At 41.8% G+C, this 19,973-nt stretch overlaps 1 protein-coding gene across 1 annotated transcript; it reads right to left on the bottom strand.

The window, feature by feature from the left end:
* Positions 1-381: 381 nt before the first annotated feature.
* LOC143010999 (LIM/homeobox protein LMX-1.2-like) lies at positions 382-15,801 on the bottom strand. The gene is made up of 8 exons (XM_076163642.1): positions 15,663-15,801; positions 14,378-14,576; positions 3,733-3,965; positions 3,365-3,549; positions 2,921-2,998; positions 2,324-2,390; positions 1,461-1,592; positions 382-1,317 (listed from the first exon to the last, which is right to left on the bottom strand). Exons 1-8 carry the CDS (start codon positions 15,799-15,801, stop codon positions 1,163-1,165), a joined length of 1,188 nt encoding a protein of 395 aa, XP_076019757.1. The 3' UTR covers positions 382-1,162.
* Positions 15,802-19,973: the final 4,172 nt, after the last annotated feature.

The raw sequence follows: 19,973 nt of genomic DNA on the forward strand, positions 1-19,973 counted from the left end.
ACTCTCACCTGCTAATACCTGTGTATTTCTCTTCTCCTCCTCCTCCTCCAATCTTTAATTGTGCCGCACCTTTCATACAATGAATGTAGCTCAAAGTGCCTTTACAGAAATAGGTTAAAATATTATATTTCCTACTTTTAACAACTATTAAGAAGCCTTGTAGTGTGAGATCCTATAGCCCAAGATAAAGAAGCCTGAGCTGTGTGTCCTAGCGTCCTCTTTGCTTACTCTCACACACCAAACCCTGCTGTTATTCCATTATCATTTCAAATGATCAAGGACAAAGGACTCAACAGAATCAATTTTATTTGAAGTACCAACAACTTTGGTAATTTAGCAAACAAAGATTTAAAAACTCATTTAAGAATAAATACAGCAACACTATTTTACAGACAGCACGACAAAGAATGAGGATGTTTTTGGTTTTTACAGTGAGATCATCATTTTTTAAATATTACTTCTGCAGTTTATTCTATGTGTGTTGACAAATAAATAAATCATTGTGCATTGTAGCTGACATGTACAATGTTTAAGAACACTAAGTAAACACTGTACATTATATACATTCAAAGACATGTATCACTTATCATTACGTCATTAAAACTGGATTTTCAGATTTTTCCCATTAGGAAGAACTACTACATGTCAAACTGTAATACTGCGTGTTATGTTTCACACATTTAATTTGAAATCCAACTTAAATTTGCCGACGAAGCACACTTCCCCCTTCTTTCCATTGTATGATGGAGAATTAGGGCCAGTAAGGAAAAAGTAAAGTACAGTATTCCAAATACAATCCAATTTACCAGACGGGTCAGACAGACACACATGTGGTAACAGTTTCCTACGACTTCAATCCTAATGCTACAAAATCCAAATAACTAGAACGCTTTGTTACAAAAGATCAGATGTCATTATCCAAATGACTTAGCAGGATACAGAGATCACATTTTAATGCGGAAAAGCACTGGAAAAAGGGGGGAACACAGCCAGGGAACTAGGAACAAAAGCAGGCTTGCACATCAGCTTTAAGAAATCTGGATGATTAATTGAATAGTTAATAATTTTGTAGTTTAATGAAACTGTATTTGGGTGATAATAGGGGGTTCAGCTTGTGAATGATGTTTCCCTTGTAGCTGAACATTGAGAACCATTGGTGGTCTCAGGTTGCAAAGTAGGAACTCTGCATTGAGTACAGGTAGTTGATGGGGTTTCTTGCTCCAGCCTGCAAGGAGCCGCTGTCTGTGCCCATGAAGCAATCACTGAGACTCGCCAGGGAAGTATCGCTATCAAAGTCGTGGAAAACGGAATCACTGCCTGATAAAAGCAGAGAGGGCAGATTCACTCACACACTGATTTCTGTAGGATTTGTAGGACCAACTACCTAAACATGCATTTGAAAAAGGAGAAACATACAACAAAGACCCAGGAGTCTTACTTGTTATACCAAACAAACTCACCGTACGGGTTCATGTGATCTCCTGGCATCTGCGGTGGGGTGAGACCCTGCTGGAAGGAGTCAGGGCTGCAGCTGCTGAACTTCTGCTGATGGATCACAGACCCGCGTCTTGAAAAGGAACTGAGCAGGCCTTCTACACACACACACACACACACACACACACACACACACACACACACACACACACACACACACACACACACACACACACACACACACACACACACACACACACACACACACACACACACACACACACACACACACACACACACACACACACACACACACACACACACACAAAATAATCAATAAGGGTGGAGAAATTAATGTTAAAGTCTCCTAGTATTAGGAAGTTGTCCACTGTTAAAGATGGTGAATGTAAACTCATACAGAACATCTCACGTCATCTCAACGTCAACTTCAAACCGTCTCCGTTCGCAGGAGTGCTCAGTTAGTTTGGTTACAGCTTCAGCTATAATAAAGCCTGCTACTGTGCCAATATTGACATTATGGAGCTCCATGAACATACAGACACTGTGCTTGCCAAAGCAGTGAGCAGCCACTTATCTAAACTGTTCATATCTGCCGTCAGAGCAATAAGACTGCATGTTCACCTCCACAAACACGTTCGCTTGGAGACATGTCAATCATGGAAAATCATACAGAACAGTACATTTACAAGCTGCGTCGTCAATTAGATACAGAAGATACAGTTTCTAAGTAACTGGTTAAAGCATCTGAGAACCCAGCAACAGCAGAGTACAGTCAATGTCATTCAATTAAAAAAGGAAATCGCCCTTAAGGGAGGAAGATCTGTCCACATCTCAGGCACAAAGCATAAAGCAGAGCAAGCATCCTCACCTTGACCCAGTCTTTGTTTATTGTGGTGCTCCTGCTGTTGCTGTTGTCTGCGGGCTAATTTCTTAATCTGCAAAATAAAAGGAATATATAAATAAAGCAGCTTTGTTTATGGTAATTGGTCCAACACCTTCATCAAAAAGAGCTTTCCCATTCATATCATTGTGTCTGATTCAACACAAATCAGCAAATCTCTGACACAAACAAGAGGAAAGAGGAGAGAAGACAAAATGGTGGAAAACAGTATTTAACATTGGTGGCATTCTCTACAAATTACAGATCTGAATCCGTTCATTCCCATGGGTGCAAAGTAGTTCTGCCCATTCGTTAGTACACATTATTTTTTTTTTATATAATAATAGGTGTTATGGAGGTCAGTGCATAAGTATGACATGTTCATAAGTCGAACATTCCTAATTTGGGTACTGTCTGTATGTGGCAGTCAGTCAGCAAGTGCAGAATAACAGAACCAAACTTAGCACCCACATCACCAACATCCCAAAGTGAAGAAATCCTTGGGAACTATACTCCAACTGGGCTTGACAGGTTGGGAATTGCAGTCTGATGAGCCCTTCTTTTGTTTGTTGTACTGTTACTGACCTTGGCTCTCTGGTTCTGGAACCAGACCTGGACCACTCGCACACTGAGGCCTGTCTCAGCTGCCAGCGTCTCTCTCACCTGAAATCACAGTCACACTTTGATTAACATTATGATGAAGTTATTCAATAAGAGCTCCATTGATGTCTAATCTGTCTAGATGTTACTCTGGAACAAGGTACTTGCAAAGGCAGTGAGTGGCTCCAGATTTGCTACAGCATCTCCACGACATAAGATATGTTTCATGCTTTTCCTGGAGATTTCACTGGCTGGTCGACATTTGTGTAGTTTCATTATCAATACATATGATTGGTCCCTGCTCAAAATTGCTAACTGTGCCTGGTATTTTTGGAGTTGGCACTTCATTATGGTGAATGGCTCATAGAGTTCTGAGGTATAATGGCGCCTTAAACATGAGAAGAAAGAGCAGAAAGTGTTTGTGGTCACCTTCCTGCAGGGTTTGGAAGAGACCTCGAATGACGCCTTGAAGACTCTCCTCTGCTGGGTGGTCAAGATGGTTCGGGGCCGCTTTGGCCGCCGAGGGTCTTTGTTGTCGTAGTTGTCTTTCCCCTGAGATCCAGGACATTTCTCTGCCTTCACCTCCACCTCCACCCCCTCATCCTCACTCTTATCTGTCAGCAAGAAAACAAATTCTTCAAGCTTATTTATTTAATGTATGAAGCACATTTACATCAATGCCAGGTTGACCAAAGTGCTGTATAACATTCTGGTTTAAACCAACCTAACCGACCTAAAGTGAATGTAGTAAACTGTTCCAGAGCTTTGTGACTGTAAACAGTGTGTGCCAGGCTTACCTGAGTCTGAGGCGTCCGAACTGACGGTGCTTGGCAACTTGTGCTCTCTTTCATAGTCGCTCTTACACAACAGCTGACCTTCTTTCAGGACAAACTGCTCTCCTCTGCACAGCTGCCGCTCACACACACGGCAGCAGAAGCAGCTCAGGTGGTACACGCTCTGCACAGCACGCATCACCAACTCAGTGGGTGCTATCTGTTCCATGCAGCCATTACACTTGGAAGCAAACAACCTGCAAAGACAAAGACCGGAGTTAATGTATGGGCTTACCAAAAATGACAGCTGAAACAATGAAGAATCTCTGCACTGCATTTAAATGCGATCTGTCTCCAGATATGTTCACCAGATAAACAAAGAACGCACAATGATGTAAGATGTAAATGTCATGTAAAGGCCTGTTTCCTTTCTTCCTCTGTTAATACACCAGCAGTAAGTAGTGGTTTCAGTCATTTACTTATATCTCAATCAATTATGTGAATGAAAGCTGAATGTTTACCCTGAGTAAAGTCACAAATTAGCACAGAAATGCTCGTTATCTTTATCAAAAAGGATAAGGAAACCAGATGGGTCCACAGTAATGAAATAAAGGTTTGGGACTTTTAGTGATTGATGTTGTAATAAGCCCACTGGAGGTCTGCTCACAAAATGAATCCCATTTTTCCAACCGCTCCCCACAACCACCTAATGAACCAAACTGTGCTCTTCAAAGAAAGGAAGTGGGCACACAAAACTTCCTTGGATGTGATGTTGATAATGCGGAAATATTACTGATGTTCACTCTTACTGCAAATCTCCTTACCTATTAACATATCTCATCAAATGAATCCCAAATCAACTCCAAATACGGTAGCTTTACACAACTTTACATTACGTCTGATCATCGTAAGGGAAATGCCAGTGAAAGAAATATCACAGAATAATCTTCTCTGCATCATTAATATTTAGAATTGATCATATTTTAGCAATGTGTCTTACATGCGGGAAGGAGGATTATACAAACATTCTGTATGTAGTATGTGAATGTTAAACACACAGACTCCATAGACTGGCATAGAGCATATTTCACTTATTTCACTCCTTTCTGTAATGTACAGTGTTGTGCAATCAAAGGGTATAGAGAGTGGATGTTCACTCTAAAATAGAAATATGTATAGAATAGAAAAGAAGAGGAGTATAAAGGGACGGTGATATGATTTGTTTTTGGCAGGGTGAATGGATATTTTTATGGCTCTGTTTATTAAAGCTTTGCCACTGATTCACAATAACTTTTGAGTTGTGTTTCTTTTTCTGCTAGTCCTTTTTAAAACCTAAAACTAAATCTTCAACCCGAAAATTCAAACTTAAACAGAAATGGTCAGGAAACTCATAACACTAAACCGAAACGAAACGGATTCAAACTAAGTAAAGTTCAAATACAAACTAATGAAATGAAATGGAATGACCGGTGCCTCAGATGGCTCAACAGAATACAAATGAGATGGGAGGGAGAACAGAGGGATGATAGGAGGAGTGGAGGCGGAAGGAGGTAGGCAGGTACATGAGAGCATAGTGTTTGGACAGCTGCACTCCTCCTCCTCCTCCTCCTCCTCCTCTTCTGTCTCTATTCAGCTTTTCTCTCTGTCTCTCTTTGGTGAGCTTGCTGTGTGGTTGTTCTTGTGATGCTTAAGACTTTGATGATGCTGGAGAACTCATGTGGACCTGTAGAAACCTGCCGTGATCATTGTCACATCTCTTTCTGTTATTGCTACAATTAGTATGTTTACATGAACTCAATATCCGTATTTGTCCTCACTGCAGTCAAGGGCAAAATTCTGATTAAGCTGTATACATGCTTTTATTAAAATACGATTTTGTCAGTAAATTTGCCGTCTGTCTTACGATCCATCCAACACACATAAATATCAACAAACAATAGGCATAATAAGCCGAGTATATCAAAGCTTCTAAGAGTGCAACCATCCCTGCTCTCTATCCTGAGACAGTAATGTAATACTTCTATCTCATCACTGATAAGGCTGTAAAAATGGTTTGTCCGGTTTTGTCGTTTGAAGCCAAGTGAACCCTGCATCCTCTAGAGGGCGCTAGCTTAATAAAACCCCGGAGCAGAGCGGTTGAGGAAGGATGTGGCTCCCCACAGCTTTGGGCCGCCTCTTTGGAGGGGGCCTCCTTGACCCTGCGGCCCTGTGGCCTGTGCCCCACACTGCTTAACAAGCAGAAAGAGATACAGGATTAAAGAGGATAAGAGTGCTGGAGAAACGACGAGGGGATAAAACAGACTGTGTGTGTTCCTTTAGTGTTCTCTTGTTTGTTCTCCCTCCTTAGGGACCTGGGTGAGCTCATGGAGGAGGCCGGGTGGGTGTGTGGGTGGCAGCTTGTCGGAGTTTTAATTAGCCGGAGTAATCAAAAGAGTATTGTGAGGGAGGCAGGGAAAATAAAAGCAGGATTGGCAGACTGGGGCTGTGCTGTTTGCTCAGCCAAAGCTCAAGAGTCAGCGTGTAAGGCTGCCAGATCCTCGGAGGACGCACTTCAACTTCATGTCCGTCAGCATCCAAACATATCACAGGGACGTATTCATCCTCCTTCTGGACAGACAACAGGCTCACTGACTCACGGTCAGAAGGGGAAGCATTCAATACTCATTTCAAGTTCCAGTTCTGTGGGATTTCAGTGTATGACACCCTCTACTGCTCTCCACTAAATTCATATTTTTACTGCATCTGACAGCAACTATAGAGCATCCTGTACATCTTTAACATGAAACCCTCTTGTGAGGTTGTAGCAGATCTACAGGCTACATGTTATAGCTCAGCTCATCCATGCAAAAAAGAGCACAGATCTGTTTTACAGTCCCCATTGTCGTCCTCACACTTGTTGCTGTCTAAAGTCCCAACTATATCCACTAGGGGGCAATGTGAGGGCCAAAACTGCAATCGTCGTGAAGGGCATTCATTGTCTTTAAACTACAGCACTTCAGGTTTAGCTAAAGCTTACTTTTTCTAGATTTGCCTCCATATTGGGGGAAGCCAGAGCCAGAATAAAGGACGATTTGATTTCAGAATAAAAACCTGGTAACATTGCTGGAGTCAATGGTGGAATGCACTGTATGTGTTTGAACAAAGGCACAGGCAGTGCTGTAAAGGTGGGTGAGAATCGGTATCTCGATCTTCAGACCAGCACCCAGAGTGTTGAACATCGCAAAGGTTGTCCTGGTGAACTAATTAAATATAATGTTGTGTTCATGGTCTTCGTGCTTTTCTTATGCATCATGGACGTGTGTGTTGGCTTAGTGCCACACATTGTGTCACATGTCACAATTCGTCCTTATGGGACTGCCCCAGGATGCCAGAATGTGTGTGAAAACAAACAAAATACCCGGGAATAGTCTGACATCGTGCATAAACCAAATCCAGAACAGTTGCCCCAACATTTGTCTGCCAATAATGTGCAATGCCAGAGTGAAAGAGGCTTAAACAAAAAGAGATCAACATTTTACTCTTCAGGAAGGTTAGTGTTTTCAGCTGGTTCACAATGTCATCAGGAGGGCACAGTGATGTCTGCTGGTCCAGTAAAGAAGATTATAGAGACGCTACAGTGAAGGATGGACACTGGGCCATTGCTGATTTTGTACAGGAAACTGTGCCTTTCCGATGTAAACAACCTCATTATATTATCTGATTTCCTTTTATATTTCTGTATAATTAAGTCTGAAATTCATGCTGGCTCAAAGCAGTCCTGTTTGAAAGTTGTGTTTTCAAGGACACATTTGGGTAGAATCAGATCTTCCCTCTTCACACTGATGGGTGGAGACACGGCAAGTAATTGGCTTTACTGTCACCTATATCTTTGAAGGTGCTGCTTCCTGGTAATGTGCGCATTAATACAAGCGTACATGCATAACCAAAGCTTCAAACGGACCCGGTCTCCGTTTGGCAGCCTCTTGTGAATACGTGTGCAGAGTTAACACCACGTAAAACCTGGCCCTCATTAGCAGAGTTGAAGAAGCAGGTCGAGCAGACTGTCGTTCTGATGTAGAGTGGCGCAGAGTTGTAAAAGGCACAGAGGGGGAGGGGAGCAGTGTTTGTCTTCCCTTGGCCTCAAACCAGAAGGAAAACTGCTGCCAAGCAGCAAGCAGAGAGAGAAAAAGAAAGAAGGAAAGAAAGTCTGTCACAGCACCAAGAGAAGCTATAAGATCCTCAGGTCAGACATGATACCACCGCCTTTCCTTACCATCCAAAACAAATCATCGCAAGTCAGTATATAGATTCCATTTCTATACTATAATAAGTTTAATTAGCAGATCACTTCTTTTCCCTTAACAGTTGCTTATGATGATTTCTAAACACTTGAGTACAGTTTTCAAAAGTGACTTAAGTCACCATAACAGCATGTGCACTAAACTATACTGACATTTTTAAATGAAATACCAATATAAATATTTTATGCAATAAAATTACCAATATTTGAATTCTTTCATGAATAATAATGTCTGTTTTTAATACCAGTGATGGTGAGTATTTAAAGGCAATTATATATTTTATTTTATTAATTGATATAGCTGGTGTCAAAGTCAAATAAAGAAAATATCTGACGGCCTGAATTCCGGAAAGGCCCATTGCTCCAAAAACACACTCTGGAGTTGTCGGAGTTCAGTCACTGCCTAATACAGACAATTATTTCTCATATAGCTATTTAATTTATGAATTGCCATTACTCTTACAAAAAAGTGCTTCTCCAAACAACAAGGGAAATGTTTCTCTGCTTGTAATATGAATTTCACACACAATGAAACCACAAGACATAACAATCATGTTGCCAATTTAAGGATTTGATACATTTCACTTAAAATATCCCAAGTTGTGGGATACTTTGCCTGTATTTCTATGATTCCACATGCATTTCCTACAGCCCAGATATCATGTACCCCTTGTTAGGAGGATGTTTGTAACTCAGCTCCTGGGACATACTTAGTTATATAGTAATTCTGATTTAGGTGTCATGTCAACATCGTACTCATTACCTCTTTTTTCATGTATTTCTTTAGACCAGTGAAGAAATAACAAGGATTTATCTGGGGGATTAGAAATGTATATTTTCACAGCAGTTCTTAGCACTGGCCAAAGTAAACATTACATCCTCATCTCAGCCCAAATGACTTACACACATGGATGTACACACACAGTAGACCTGCTAACCAAAAATTATACACCAGAACTCCACCGCCTCTTATCTTTCCTGTTCTGAGTGAGCCAGGTTTCAGTGAAGGCGTAGAGAGGAAGCTTTCCTCTGTCTTTTACCACCTTGGTACCATGATACTGAGTCCAGAGACCAGAGATGGGAGGCAGTCTGGCTCTGGAAGGTTGGAACGATCATCTACGGCCCCAGCTACGGAGCTCTTCATATGCACGTAAAAGCGCAGTCCAGTCAATCTGGTGCTGTTGAAGTGGCCTGGATTTCCTCAGACAAAATATTGAAATAAGAGTTTGTAACAGTACCAGAAACTCTCTCTGGCTGTAGGCAGACAGCTGGACTCACTGTGTGTCCCTGTGCTGTTGTTTAACATAAAGCAGGGGGGGAGCGGTTGGTGGTAAACATGAACATGATGTGTGCAGTTTAGCATGGTCACATGATAATACATCTACTGTGAATGATTATCCTCCCACTGGCTTTTTTGGTGCTACCAAAATGCAAAGTTGCCAAGTGCAGCTTTGAGGGGATTATTTCAGTCTGCTCTACAAACAATTACACCTTCAGCGCTGCATAATTTAGAACAATCTGGAGCATAAAACCCAACAGCCTTCTGTTTATCAGCTGAGACGTTACAGAAAGGAAGAAATGTTACCTGAACCAGTCTCCAACCTGCTGTAACTCAGCGTGAAAAACTATTAATGCCAACATGCTCTATTGCTCGTTTTGGTATGTTGTTTGCTACCCTAGAACACCTTTAAAAAAAAACTAAAAACCTTCTTAAAGTGGATTTATTCATGAGCAGTTAGGGTTTCAGTGTCTTGCTCAAGAGCACTTCGATCTGTTCCTTAGGAGGAGGAGCCTGGAATCAAAGCAGAAACCTTCAAATAACTAGATGACTGCTCCACCCTCCTGAGCCATGCAGCCCCAGTAATCGCTTTTAAAATGTGCATCTACAAACTGTATGTACATCTATTCATGTATTTATTAATAGTTTTTCAATAAATGTATATGATCAAAAAACTCACTCATTAAAACGTGTGTGTTGGCAGACGTGAATCACAGCTGTGGTGTTTACGGCTTATTTACACACGAGTTCATTCACAAATATCAGACATGTAAACACTCACAGCCAGTGTTTAACATGGAGCTGAAAGCTTGGAAAGAGATCAAAGACAATGTCAACCCAAACACACACCAAAATATATGCAGAATATAAGCCTGGACCACAAGGCTGTGTGTCTGGTTGCACTGGACCAGAGGCCTGTTACTCTCACAACACAATGAGCTGAAACCGTGAGTTTGCTCTTGTGTGAATCTTTGCTGAAACCTCACACAAACAACAACACTGACAAAATGTTCCTGACCCTCTTGTTATAACTTCCATTCATAACATGTTCCAATTCACTAAGGTAGATTGATATATTCTGATATATTGACACTCAGACCCAAGCAAACCTTATTTGTTGTCAGGAAGGTTGGGCTTCATTCAGATCAGAAAGCCTTCAACATGCATTTTCACATTTGATTGACATGTTGTTTTGGTGGACAGCAGCAGTGAAGGAAGCCGCCAAGCTGGAGGAGGCTTGATTCAGGCTTGATTGGTCTCCTGAAGCAGCAGACAGGTAGAGGAAGGCCAGATGGGCTGCGGCTTCTGGGTGTGGGGGGAGTCCAAGGAGGCTATGGGACTTTCAGCTGGTTGACTCAGAGGCGGGAAGGCAGGGCGATGGAAAAAGCACTTTAAGGAACCCCTGAACCCGACTTACACATCCCCTGTGGAGGAGGCAGAGCCTGAAGACTATGGAGAAGCCTCACCCATATCCCTGGCAGAGGTGGCTGAGGTAGTCAAGATGCTCCTCAGCGGCAAGACTCCAGGTGAGTTTGAGATACACCCCAAGATGCTGAAGGCTCAGGACATTGTAGGGCAGTTCTGGTTGACAGGCTAGTCCAGTGTCGCATGAAGGTCAGGGACAGTAACCGTAGAGTGGCAGGGCGGGGTGGTGGTGAGCAGAGGGTGTGCTCCACCAGCTCTTTACCCTTGCAGTGTTGTTGGTGGGGGTCATGGGAGTTTGCCAATCCAGTCTACATGTGTTTTGTGGACTTAGACAATGCTTTAGACTTTGTCCCCCATGGAACCCTGGGGGGGTACTGTGGGAGTATGGGGCACTGGGGCTGTTGCTAGGAGCCATCCCGTCCTTGTATAACCAAAGTGAGAGCTGTGTATCCTCGGCACAAAGTCAAACACGTTCAAGGTTACATGTATGCGATATCCATGGACAGGATCTCAATATGCAGCTGAGGAGAAGAGAGTGTCCTATTTGGTGACCTCAGGATTCACCTACTCCAACTCACTTTGATAACTTTCATAATGCACCAGTGCAAACGCGAAAAACTTCTGATCTATAAAAGGGGGGCGCGAAAGAAAAAGTTTGAGAACCCCTGGTTTAACTGATTACTCCAAGCATGTTTCACGTAACTCAAAATGTTTTAAAAACGCAGAGGGGGATTTCACGATCTAGCTCTGAACATAGGGAAAGTGGTCGGTTAACCTTTGTGACCGAATGGGTAAATGAGGAACAGGTGTGACGCTGGTAACACAGGTAAGTGTCCGATTGCTAAATGAGAGGGAAGCAGAACAAGGAGGCACAACTGTATAACAGAGGAAGAGTCCAGCAGGGAGAAACAAACGCTGACAAACAGCATGCACGTGCAAGGAGGAGTAGACAGCAAAACAAGACAAACACAAGATCACACACCGGCTCCCTCTGCTCCTCCAGACGTTACACTAGAGTCAACGTGCGGTCAGCGGACCAGTAGCATAAATCTTTAGTGCGATGGAGACTGTGGGAGGAGGAGAAGCCACAGGGGTCGACTGAAGAGAGCTAGGAAGCTGAGGAGGCGATGAAATCTTATCTGAAGGATTCATGAAGGCTGGGTGTACCACTCAGGTCTGAGCTGGGGCTGTCTCCTCTGTTCTCTCTTTGGGTTTATGTCATGTACCCTTTTCTCCCAGGGGATGGAACAAATTTAGAATTCTTCTCGTTATTTACTCCGGGATGCTTACCTGCAGGGTTTCCCCCCTCTCTGATTCATGATTAGCACAGCAGTTCTTCTGGTTTCACTAATAAACCTGCTCACTTTTACAGCATGTTAGCCCACATGCCTCCTTGTTTGAGAATGAATGATGGCTCGCTTACACAGAAGGTGAAGGAGCAAAACAGTTACAGGGGGAAATACGATACTGCTGATCACACGTTTAAGAGGAAAGAGGAATTATTGGTCATTACAGAAAGATGTGTGGATTACTCAGCAGGTTCTTCTCAGTTCTAAAAGGCGTAATATTCACTGACACTGGAACAAAGCCATAATATTCTATTGCAAGGGTCACCAACAGGTAGACCGCGACCCAAATCCGGACCGCAAGATGCTTTTGACTATACCCAAAAACATTTAATATTAAAATATGATAAGAAATAGAGAGACGGAGGGGTCATTCAGTTGCTTCTTCTTGACCAATGATTGCAGCTAAAGAAGAGTTGACTTTCAAAACAGACCATTTAAAGGTGAATGGACACACAAATAAGCATTAACTCGCACAGTAACAACCCGGGACAGCCAGTGTGTCTTATATGTTCAGAGTCGGCAGCCATCGTAAAAAGGGAAAATGTAAAATTCCATTCCGAAACAAAACACTGCCACTTTGAGGAAACATACCCACAGGAGTCTGCAGTAAAGACAATGCTGAAATATACAGTATGTTTCCAACGATCACTCTGGGATCTCCAACCTGGAGTCCTGCCTTCAGGCTGGATGACAAAGAATGTTCTGCTAAATGTAAATAAAACTGTAATGTTGATCTTAGGGCCAAAGAACCAAGTCAAGTCAAGTCAATGTAATTTCTATAGCCCAATATCCCATGCCATGTCTCAAAGGGCTTTACAGGCCCACAACATCAGGAAAATTCCAGACCCCACCCAAAAGCTCTCTAGGAAGATGAGGAAAAACTCCCAGGAAAACCTTAATGTATAAGGAAAAAAAGAAGGAAACCTTGGGGGAGGCAATTCCTGAATGGAGTTATGTGCTCCGGTGCCACTTACTGGTTGGATCATGTTGCCTATTGTCCTGCACTTGGCCACAAGTGACAGGGGAAGTCAAGGAATATTCCCGCTGCAGGCAGTCCTGAGTTGCCAGTATATTCTGCGTGACTTTGGAAGAGGAAGGAAACCCACACATAGACAGGGAGAACAAACTCTGCAAAGGACCCGGTCAGATTTAAAGCCAGGACTCTCTCGCTCTGAGGCAACAGCACTAACCACCACTAAGCCATTGTTTATAAAAAATCCTCTCACCATAAATTAGCAACCACGTGTACCACTTATCTAACAATAAACATCTAATAATGTGAAGGATTGCAAGGTTTAAAAAAAACAAACATGTTATCCAAAGCAACAAATCATCTTCAACTTTTGGATACCAAGACATCAACACAACAGAAAGCAAGCACTTACAGACAAAACCTTCAATTCTAGCAATGAAAGACTGCAAACAAACATAAGCAAGAAGAGCAGGATGTCACGCACGCACGCACGCACGCACGCACGCACGCGATAATTAATGCACAGTGTATATTGTTTGGGTATATTGAGTAGTTTTGATACTAGTTGTGATTGTTTTCATGAGACTCATTGAGATGTGGCCAGTGTGGCTCTGGCCTGAGGTGATCAGCAAGCATGATGCTGCTGAGAGATCCATGTTTCCTGTTGTTCACCACTGACACTGAAACAATAGGGAGCATCAGAGCGAACAAAAGTCTTTAAGGAATCCTGGCAGCCAATCAGATTGCCTGCTGTCTTCCCAGACCTCAAAACACGGAGCCAGGACCACCCACCCACTCACACACACATCACACGCACACACACACACACACACACAAAATAAATCCTGATGCACAGATTGGGTGTTTTCTGTACCTATCATACATAACACATAGACTTTAAAATTGCGATGTATTGCAAAATGATGACAACATTTCAGATTTTTATGACATGGGATAATGTAAATGTATTTAGAAATTTAAAATGTTAACCTCCATTTTACCAAAATAAAAATGCAATTTCCATGCAAAATTTCAAATATGATTTATCTTGTCTAATAACAAAAACAATTAATTAATTGAAGAAAAAAATCTATTCGAATTTCCCAGAGAGAAATAATGAAAACAAATGATTTCAAAGAGAAGATACTCTCCTGTCAGTAATAAATAATGAGGATTAATACAAAACATTATGTAACATATAACATCTCTCTCATTTTAACTTGCTTACAATCGAGAAAAGCTCCATGGAATGTGTGCGTGTGTGTGCGCGCGCGTGTGTGTCTGCGCGTGTGCAGGTGTGTGTGTGCGCGCCTGTGTGCAGGTGTGTGTGCGCGCCTGTGTGCAGGTGTGTGTGCGTGCCGTACCTCTGGTAGTCCTCCCTGCAGTAGAGCTTGCGGTCCCGCAGGTAGCAGGTCGCGGTGAGCGGCTGCTGGCAGGTCGCGCACTTCACACAGCGCTCGTGCCAGGAGGCGCCGTTCACTCGCATCAAGAAGCGGTCGGAGATGGAGAGCGTGCAGCCCGCACACACGGCCTGCAGGGAGGGCTCAGCTCCTGCAAACGAGCCTGAGATCAGTACACCGACACCACGATGATGCTGTATGAAGTCATAATGTCGTATGAAGACAGTTTGATTTATTTTGGAATGTAAATAAATATTCAACATCCAGGAGTTTATTTTCTCTCTGCAGAGGCACAAAGCGCAACGACGGGAATTATAGTCCGTAGTAATGGCAGAAGTGGTTTTAAAGATGCAATAATAGCTGACACAGAAATAAACCACAAAATAAATAGATTAAAATGTTGCCTTTTGGACAAAATTATGAATTATGAGAAGGTTTCATTTATTGTGCGATGGAAAAACGATGTAAGACAGCTGTAAAATCCACACAAACAAACACAAACAACCACATCATAAAGAAATAAAGTGTTTGAGACCAAACTCTCTCTCTCTCTATTCATACCAACGACATGAGCTGAGATTACATCATTTAATCAGATAGGCCAAGATGATCAAGTTGTAATAAATAATAATAATGACGCAATAATTATTCATTGCAGTAATAATAGCATCATTAACTATGCAATGACCCCCAAAAATAATAATCATCTCAAAGTACAGCTTCTATAATTGACCATAATGTAGGCTTTACAACGAAAGTAGAAACCTAAATAAGGAACGGACCTAAATAAGGAACGGACCTAAATAATAGGAGAGAGAAGAATCCATCTGCATAAAACTAAAGCTGCAATTACATCAAAAATCAAAGAGAAGCGGCAAGGAAGCATTAACAATCGAATCACTTTTCAGATAAGCATCAATTTACCGCATGTATTCCTCAAATCAATTCCACCCATAAGGCCTTTGATTTCTAATTTGTGTAGTTTGAATTACCAGCGAAATTGTGGCATTCACAAAATATTGTTTCGTGCAGAGTGAACTGGCGATCCAATGACGTGTACTTCTAAATCCAACTGACTGACAACATATAGTTCAAAAATACACGTAAATTAATCTATATAGTTATAAACATCAGTCTGAGCCAACATCTGGTCGCGGGAATCATGTATCAGTTATAACGGGCCATAAACTCACAGCAACAATTAAACTAACAATAAACCAGAGGATTTGAGTGTTAAATCAAGACTGACCGATGAGCACGCGCAGGGTGCGGGCAGCAGCAGCAGCAGGCCACTCATCCTCCTCATCCTCCACTGAGCTCAGCGTCCGGACAGATGTGGCGGGCACGCGCTTGTGCACGCGCCACAGACTTGTTGCAGTTGTTTCCATTGGCCGCGTGCTCGGTCCGCGCGTGCTGCCGTCTCAACCTCCTACACACGAAGAGAACCGAAGAGGAGCCGGAGCGGAGAGCCAGAGTGCGGTGCGCGAGGCGGAGGGGCGCCACAGGGGGTCTATGCGTGCTCATCAGCGCGCGCTGCCATAACAAGGTCTGACCGCACTCTGGAGTTTTCCTCATGTGAGCCACAGCTGCGAGCTGCTATTGGCTCCCGGAGCCCTGACGCCTCCGCCCAGACAGGCAGACACCCAATCATGTAACCGCGTTACAACACCTGCCATTTGTATTGCTAATGACAATCAAAATATCCTGTATCATTCAAATCCTAATTCATATTTATTCATTTATTTATTGAAAATGTATTGTCGCTGTTGTGAATAAGAATAAGATTGTTATACTCAAAAAAATAAACTTCAAAAAATACTATGTGTACCTCGTTATTAATTTTTTCTTGCCAACTTTCCGACAATGTCCGTGATGTGCTCATGTGTTTAAATATAGAATATACCAAGCATAGAATCAAATGTAACAGACTGATCGTCTGACTGAGGTCTGACAAGAGCAGCCTGATTCCACAAAACACTCCGATTCATATTTCATAGAGATAAATCCTCATGATAAATGAACACAGATAGCATTTTTTTTTATCGATAAATTCAAAAGTGGGAAATCCTGCGTGGCTTCAATTACAGCATAACACAAAGAATCGTGAGCGGGATTCAGTATACACCAAAAATGACATGGTCATTCAATGGTTTAACTTTGTGGCTCTGAGGAGAAAACAGCGCCTTCATAAATCTGTGCTAAGACATGATTTAATTCAACATCCACGGATTAATGTAAACGTACATCACAGGAGCGCAGATTTTAATATTTCGCTCTGAATCAAAATCATTTTCACATCAGTCTATAGCTTTAAACAGGGCATTTACTACTACTACTATTATTAGTTGTAATTAGTAACAGTATTAGTGGTAGTAGTACTAAGCTTTATGAGAACACATCTTAACATACATGAAGTAAAATAATACGTGTGTTAAAAGAGTGAATGATTTGGTGGTTGGTTGAAAATGAAATGTAATTTTCTGATGTTTAAATTTTGAGTACCATTGCCCTATTGTTTCTCATTTATTACCATTATGATTATTATTATTATTATCAACATCAGCATTATCTTTCCAGCATTGCAGCGCGGGCCTTCGGTGATTTGTATTTCTCCTCCATTTTAACATAAAAACCTTTGGGAACAAAATTGGGCTAATTGCAATTGCATTACAATTGCAACGTTAAGGTCTGCATATGGCTGTTTAAGCACAGAACAACGATGAATTTGAATAAATACATTATTCTAATCAATTATGAGCGCCTGCATGTTGGTTTACAGCGAACAATACTGCCCCCCTGTGGTTATGAGAATATAGTTGCAGTTAGCGTGCTACTGTAAAAATCTTTACAGCTTTCTGGTATATTAGCATCAAGCAGTTTCCTGGCCTACTCTGTGGGTCTTAAGATGGAACTATGATGAGAGTAAGACAGGAGCTTGTACACTGTGTAACCACAGTTATAAAGAAACCTTTAAGCTGCAATCTTTTGTCTCAGAGTCAATACACAACACAGGGAGCAAGCAATTGAACAATAAACTACATTGAGAACCTCATCTAAATCAGGCCCCAGACTAAGATAAGCCATCGTAGTTTGAACAGATTTGATTATAACTCAACCTGTCCAGCATTTGATTCCTGTCAAACAGAAGCTAAGAGAAGAAGCTGTGGGATCTTGTTTCGCATCACATCTGTCTGGAAGGAAACATGCTGACAGAAACTCACACATGCTCACATGATGGGAGGATAAAAGCTCCCCGAGGCCTTTCATCACATGTGCCACCAGCATAAATGATTTTAACACACAAGTTCCACCAAAGCAGCTCACCAAGACATGACTTCCTTACAAGCATACTGATTTGATTCTTGTGGCTAAATGTCAGCTGTGTGATAGCGCAGTTACTCTGTAAAACTCTGGTAACTAAATGTTGCTTTTAAGTCTCTCCATACACATACACTCAGAAAACAGGAATGTGATCTACATGTTCTCCCCACAAAGTCTCTAGCATGTTTGTTGTGTAGAAGAAATGTTGTTATGTTGTCTGGTTCTTTGTTGTACATTATATTACACCAGTCTGCTTCAGTTAAGTACATTTTGCATTTGCTTACCTATTCATCACCTCTAATCCTTGGTATAGCACGGATATCGCTCGTGTTGTTCTCATATGAAGAGTGTGAGTCAAACTCCTTCATCTCAGACACCTCTTGAAGTTGGTGAGGACTCCAAAGCAGGCCTAAAACAGGAGTAACATAAATGAAACAGTGCTTTATCAAATGCAATAGTCCAGATAGTACAAAACCAAAATGCATACGCTCAGAAGTAAAACAAAATGTACAAGAAAATAATAATCCAACTAAAAATCTAACTAATGCAGAATAACACAAAACAAGTTGAGGAACAAATGATGAATCCAGGGAAATAACAGGTAATCCAGAAAATGAGGAGGAATAACAAACAGACACTGGACAACAAGGTGATACAACAAACTGGCAGTAAGCATTGGGAAAAAACAAGGAGTCTTAGTTAGCAGGAATAAGATTGGAATGAGGATCAGAAGGTGAGGGAACAAAGAGGAACTGAACAGACACACAGGAACCCAACGAGCAAACAATCAAGAGACACAAGGGCAGGAAGTGAATTACAAAAAATCAGAACAGAACATAAAACAAAATAAAACGGGGAATAAACCCAATCATTTGGCATTAAGAGCAAGATTTAAAACAACCATTGCACTGATTTCTGTTTGTGTTGTTCCATGTGTGGATAATTCAATTGATCGTTCAAACCTTTTAACCTTTGCTGGGGATCCTCCAAATAAAGGTTAAATAAATCTTCAAACGGGGCATGAGTGAACATTTTTCTCTTGCATGATCTTGTATGGGAGTGGAGTCACTGTTAGATGCTTCCACAGGTTCTTATCTCTCTCTTCATGCAAGTGGGAAAGATGATGTTCACCTTCTACAGCCTTTGGTGCTGCTCCCTTTCATGAAGCATCCACAGTAAAAGCCTTATGGTCTGTATTGGTTGCTGGGACGGGGGTCCCATGTCTTTGTTGTACTTTTCCTCAAAATTCACACCTATATTTATACATTTCTCCTTGGTGTCAAAGACCAGTGTGTGTGTGTGTGTGTGTGTGTGTGTGTGTGTGTGGGGGGAATTTTGTATGAACATGAAACATTTGGCCCTAGCCTGTTATTTATCTTCACATCTGTCAGCCTGTGTGTTGTTTAATGTCCCTCCATTGATGGCACACGTGTGGGCGTGCTGCTGCAAACCTAATGGGCCACAAAGACAACACACACACACACAGAGATTAAAGAGTGCAGCCGGAGTTTGTGACCAGTAACACACGTTCAAACAAAGTGAAGAACCCACAGTAACAAGCTTGTTTGGCTCTTTGACTTTTATGGCCCATAAAGGCTCCCAGTGCACTTCATCTAAAAAAGTATAGGAACATGTGGTGATTTAGGCTCTTTGGGTGTTCTATTACATTTGTTCCACTTGCATATCAAATCTCTGTTGCTGCTGTGTGAATACTACATAGAATTTACCCTTCACTTCCCCGCAAAGTGCACACAGTACTGCAAGTATTTGTTACCTTACTGCCTCTAGTTCACGGCGAGAATCAAATGGATGCAAGTAACTGCAGTTTGATCGGCGTCCTCCTGTGGTGAATGTGTGGAGATGCCGCAATGTATGTTACACATTAGTGTAGTTAGAATGGTTTGTCCAGCAGGTGGCATAGGAGTAACACTACCATGACTATGTTCCGCATTCTATTACGACTTTTAATGTGGTAAATTTGTCCACATCCAGTTAAATTCAACGTCAGATTAAAAACAACACGGCATTTAACGTCATGTAAAACTCTTTAGTTATGATTAGAGTAATGAAACATCTTCAACAAAAATGAAATAGGTGTGGATTTCACTCTTCAGCAAATTAAATGTGCGAGATGAGAAATGCGAGACAAAAACAAACAAGCCGTATTTTAAAGCTCGGACAAAAGGGAAGACATTAGCAGAGCATGGTTGTTATTCAATGTTAATATAGATATTAAGAT

Source organism: Genypterus blacodes, unplaced genomic scaffold, assembly GCF_046128005.1.
Source record: "Genypterus blacodes isolate CSIRO-AG114 ecotype Tasmania unplaced genomic scaffold, CSIRO-AGI_Gbla_v1 ptg000133l_1, whole genome shotgun sequence".
NCBI classification, from domain to species: domain Eukaryota; kingdom Metazoa; phylum Chordata; class Actinopteri; order Ophidiiformes; family Ophidiidae; genus Genypterus; species Genypterus blacodes.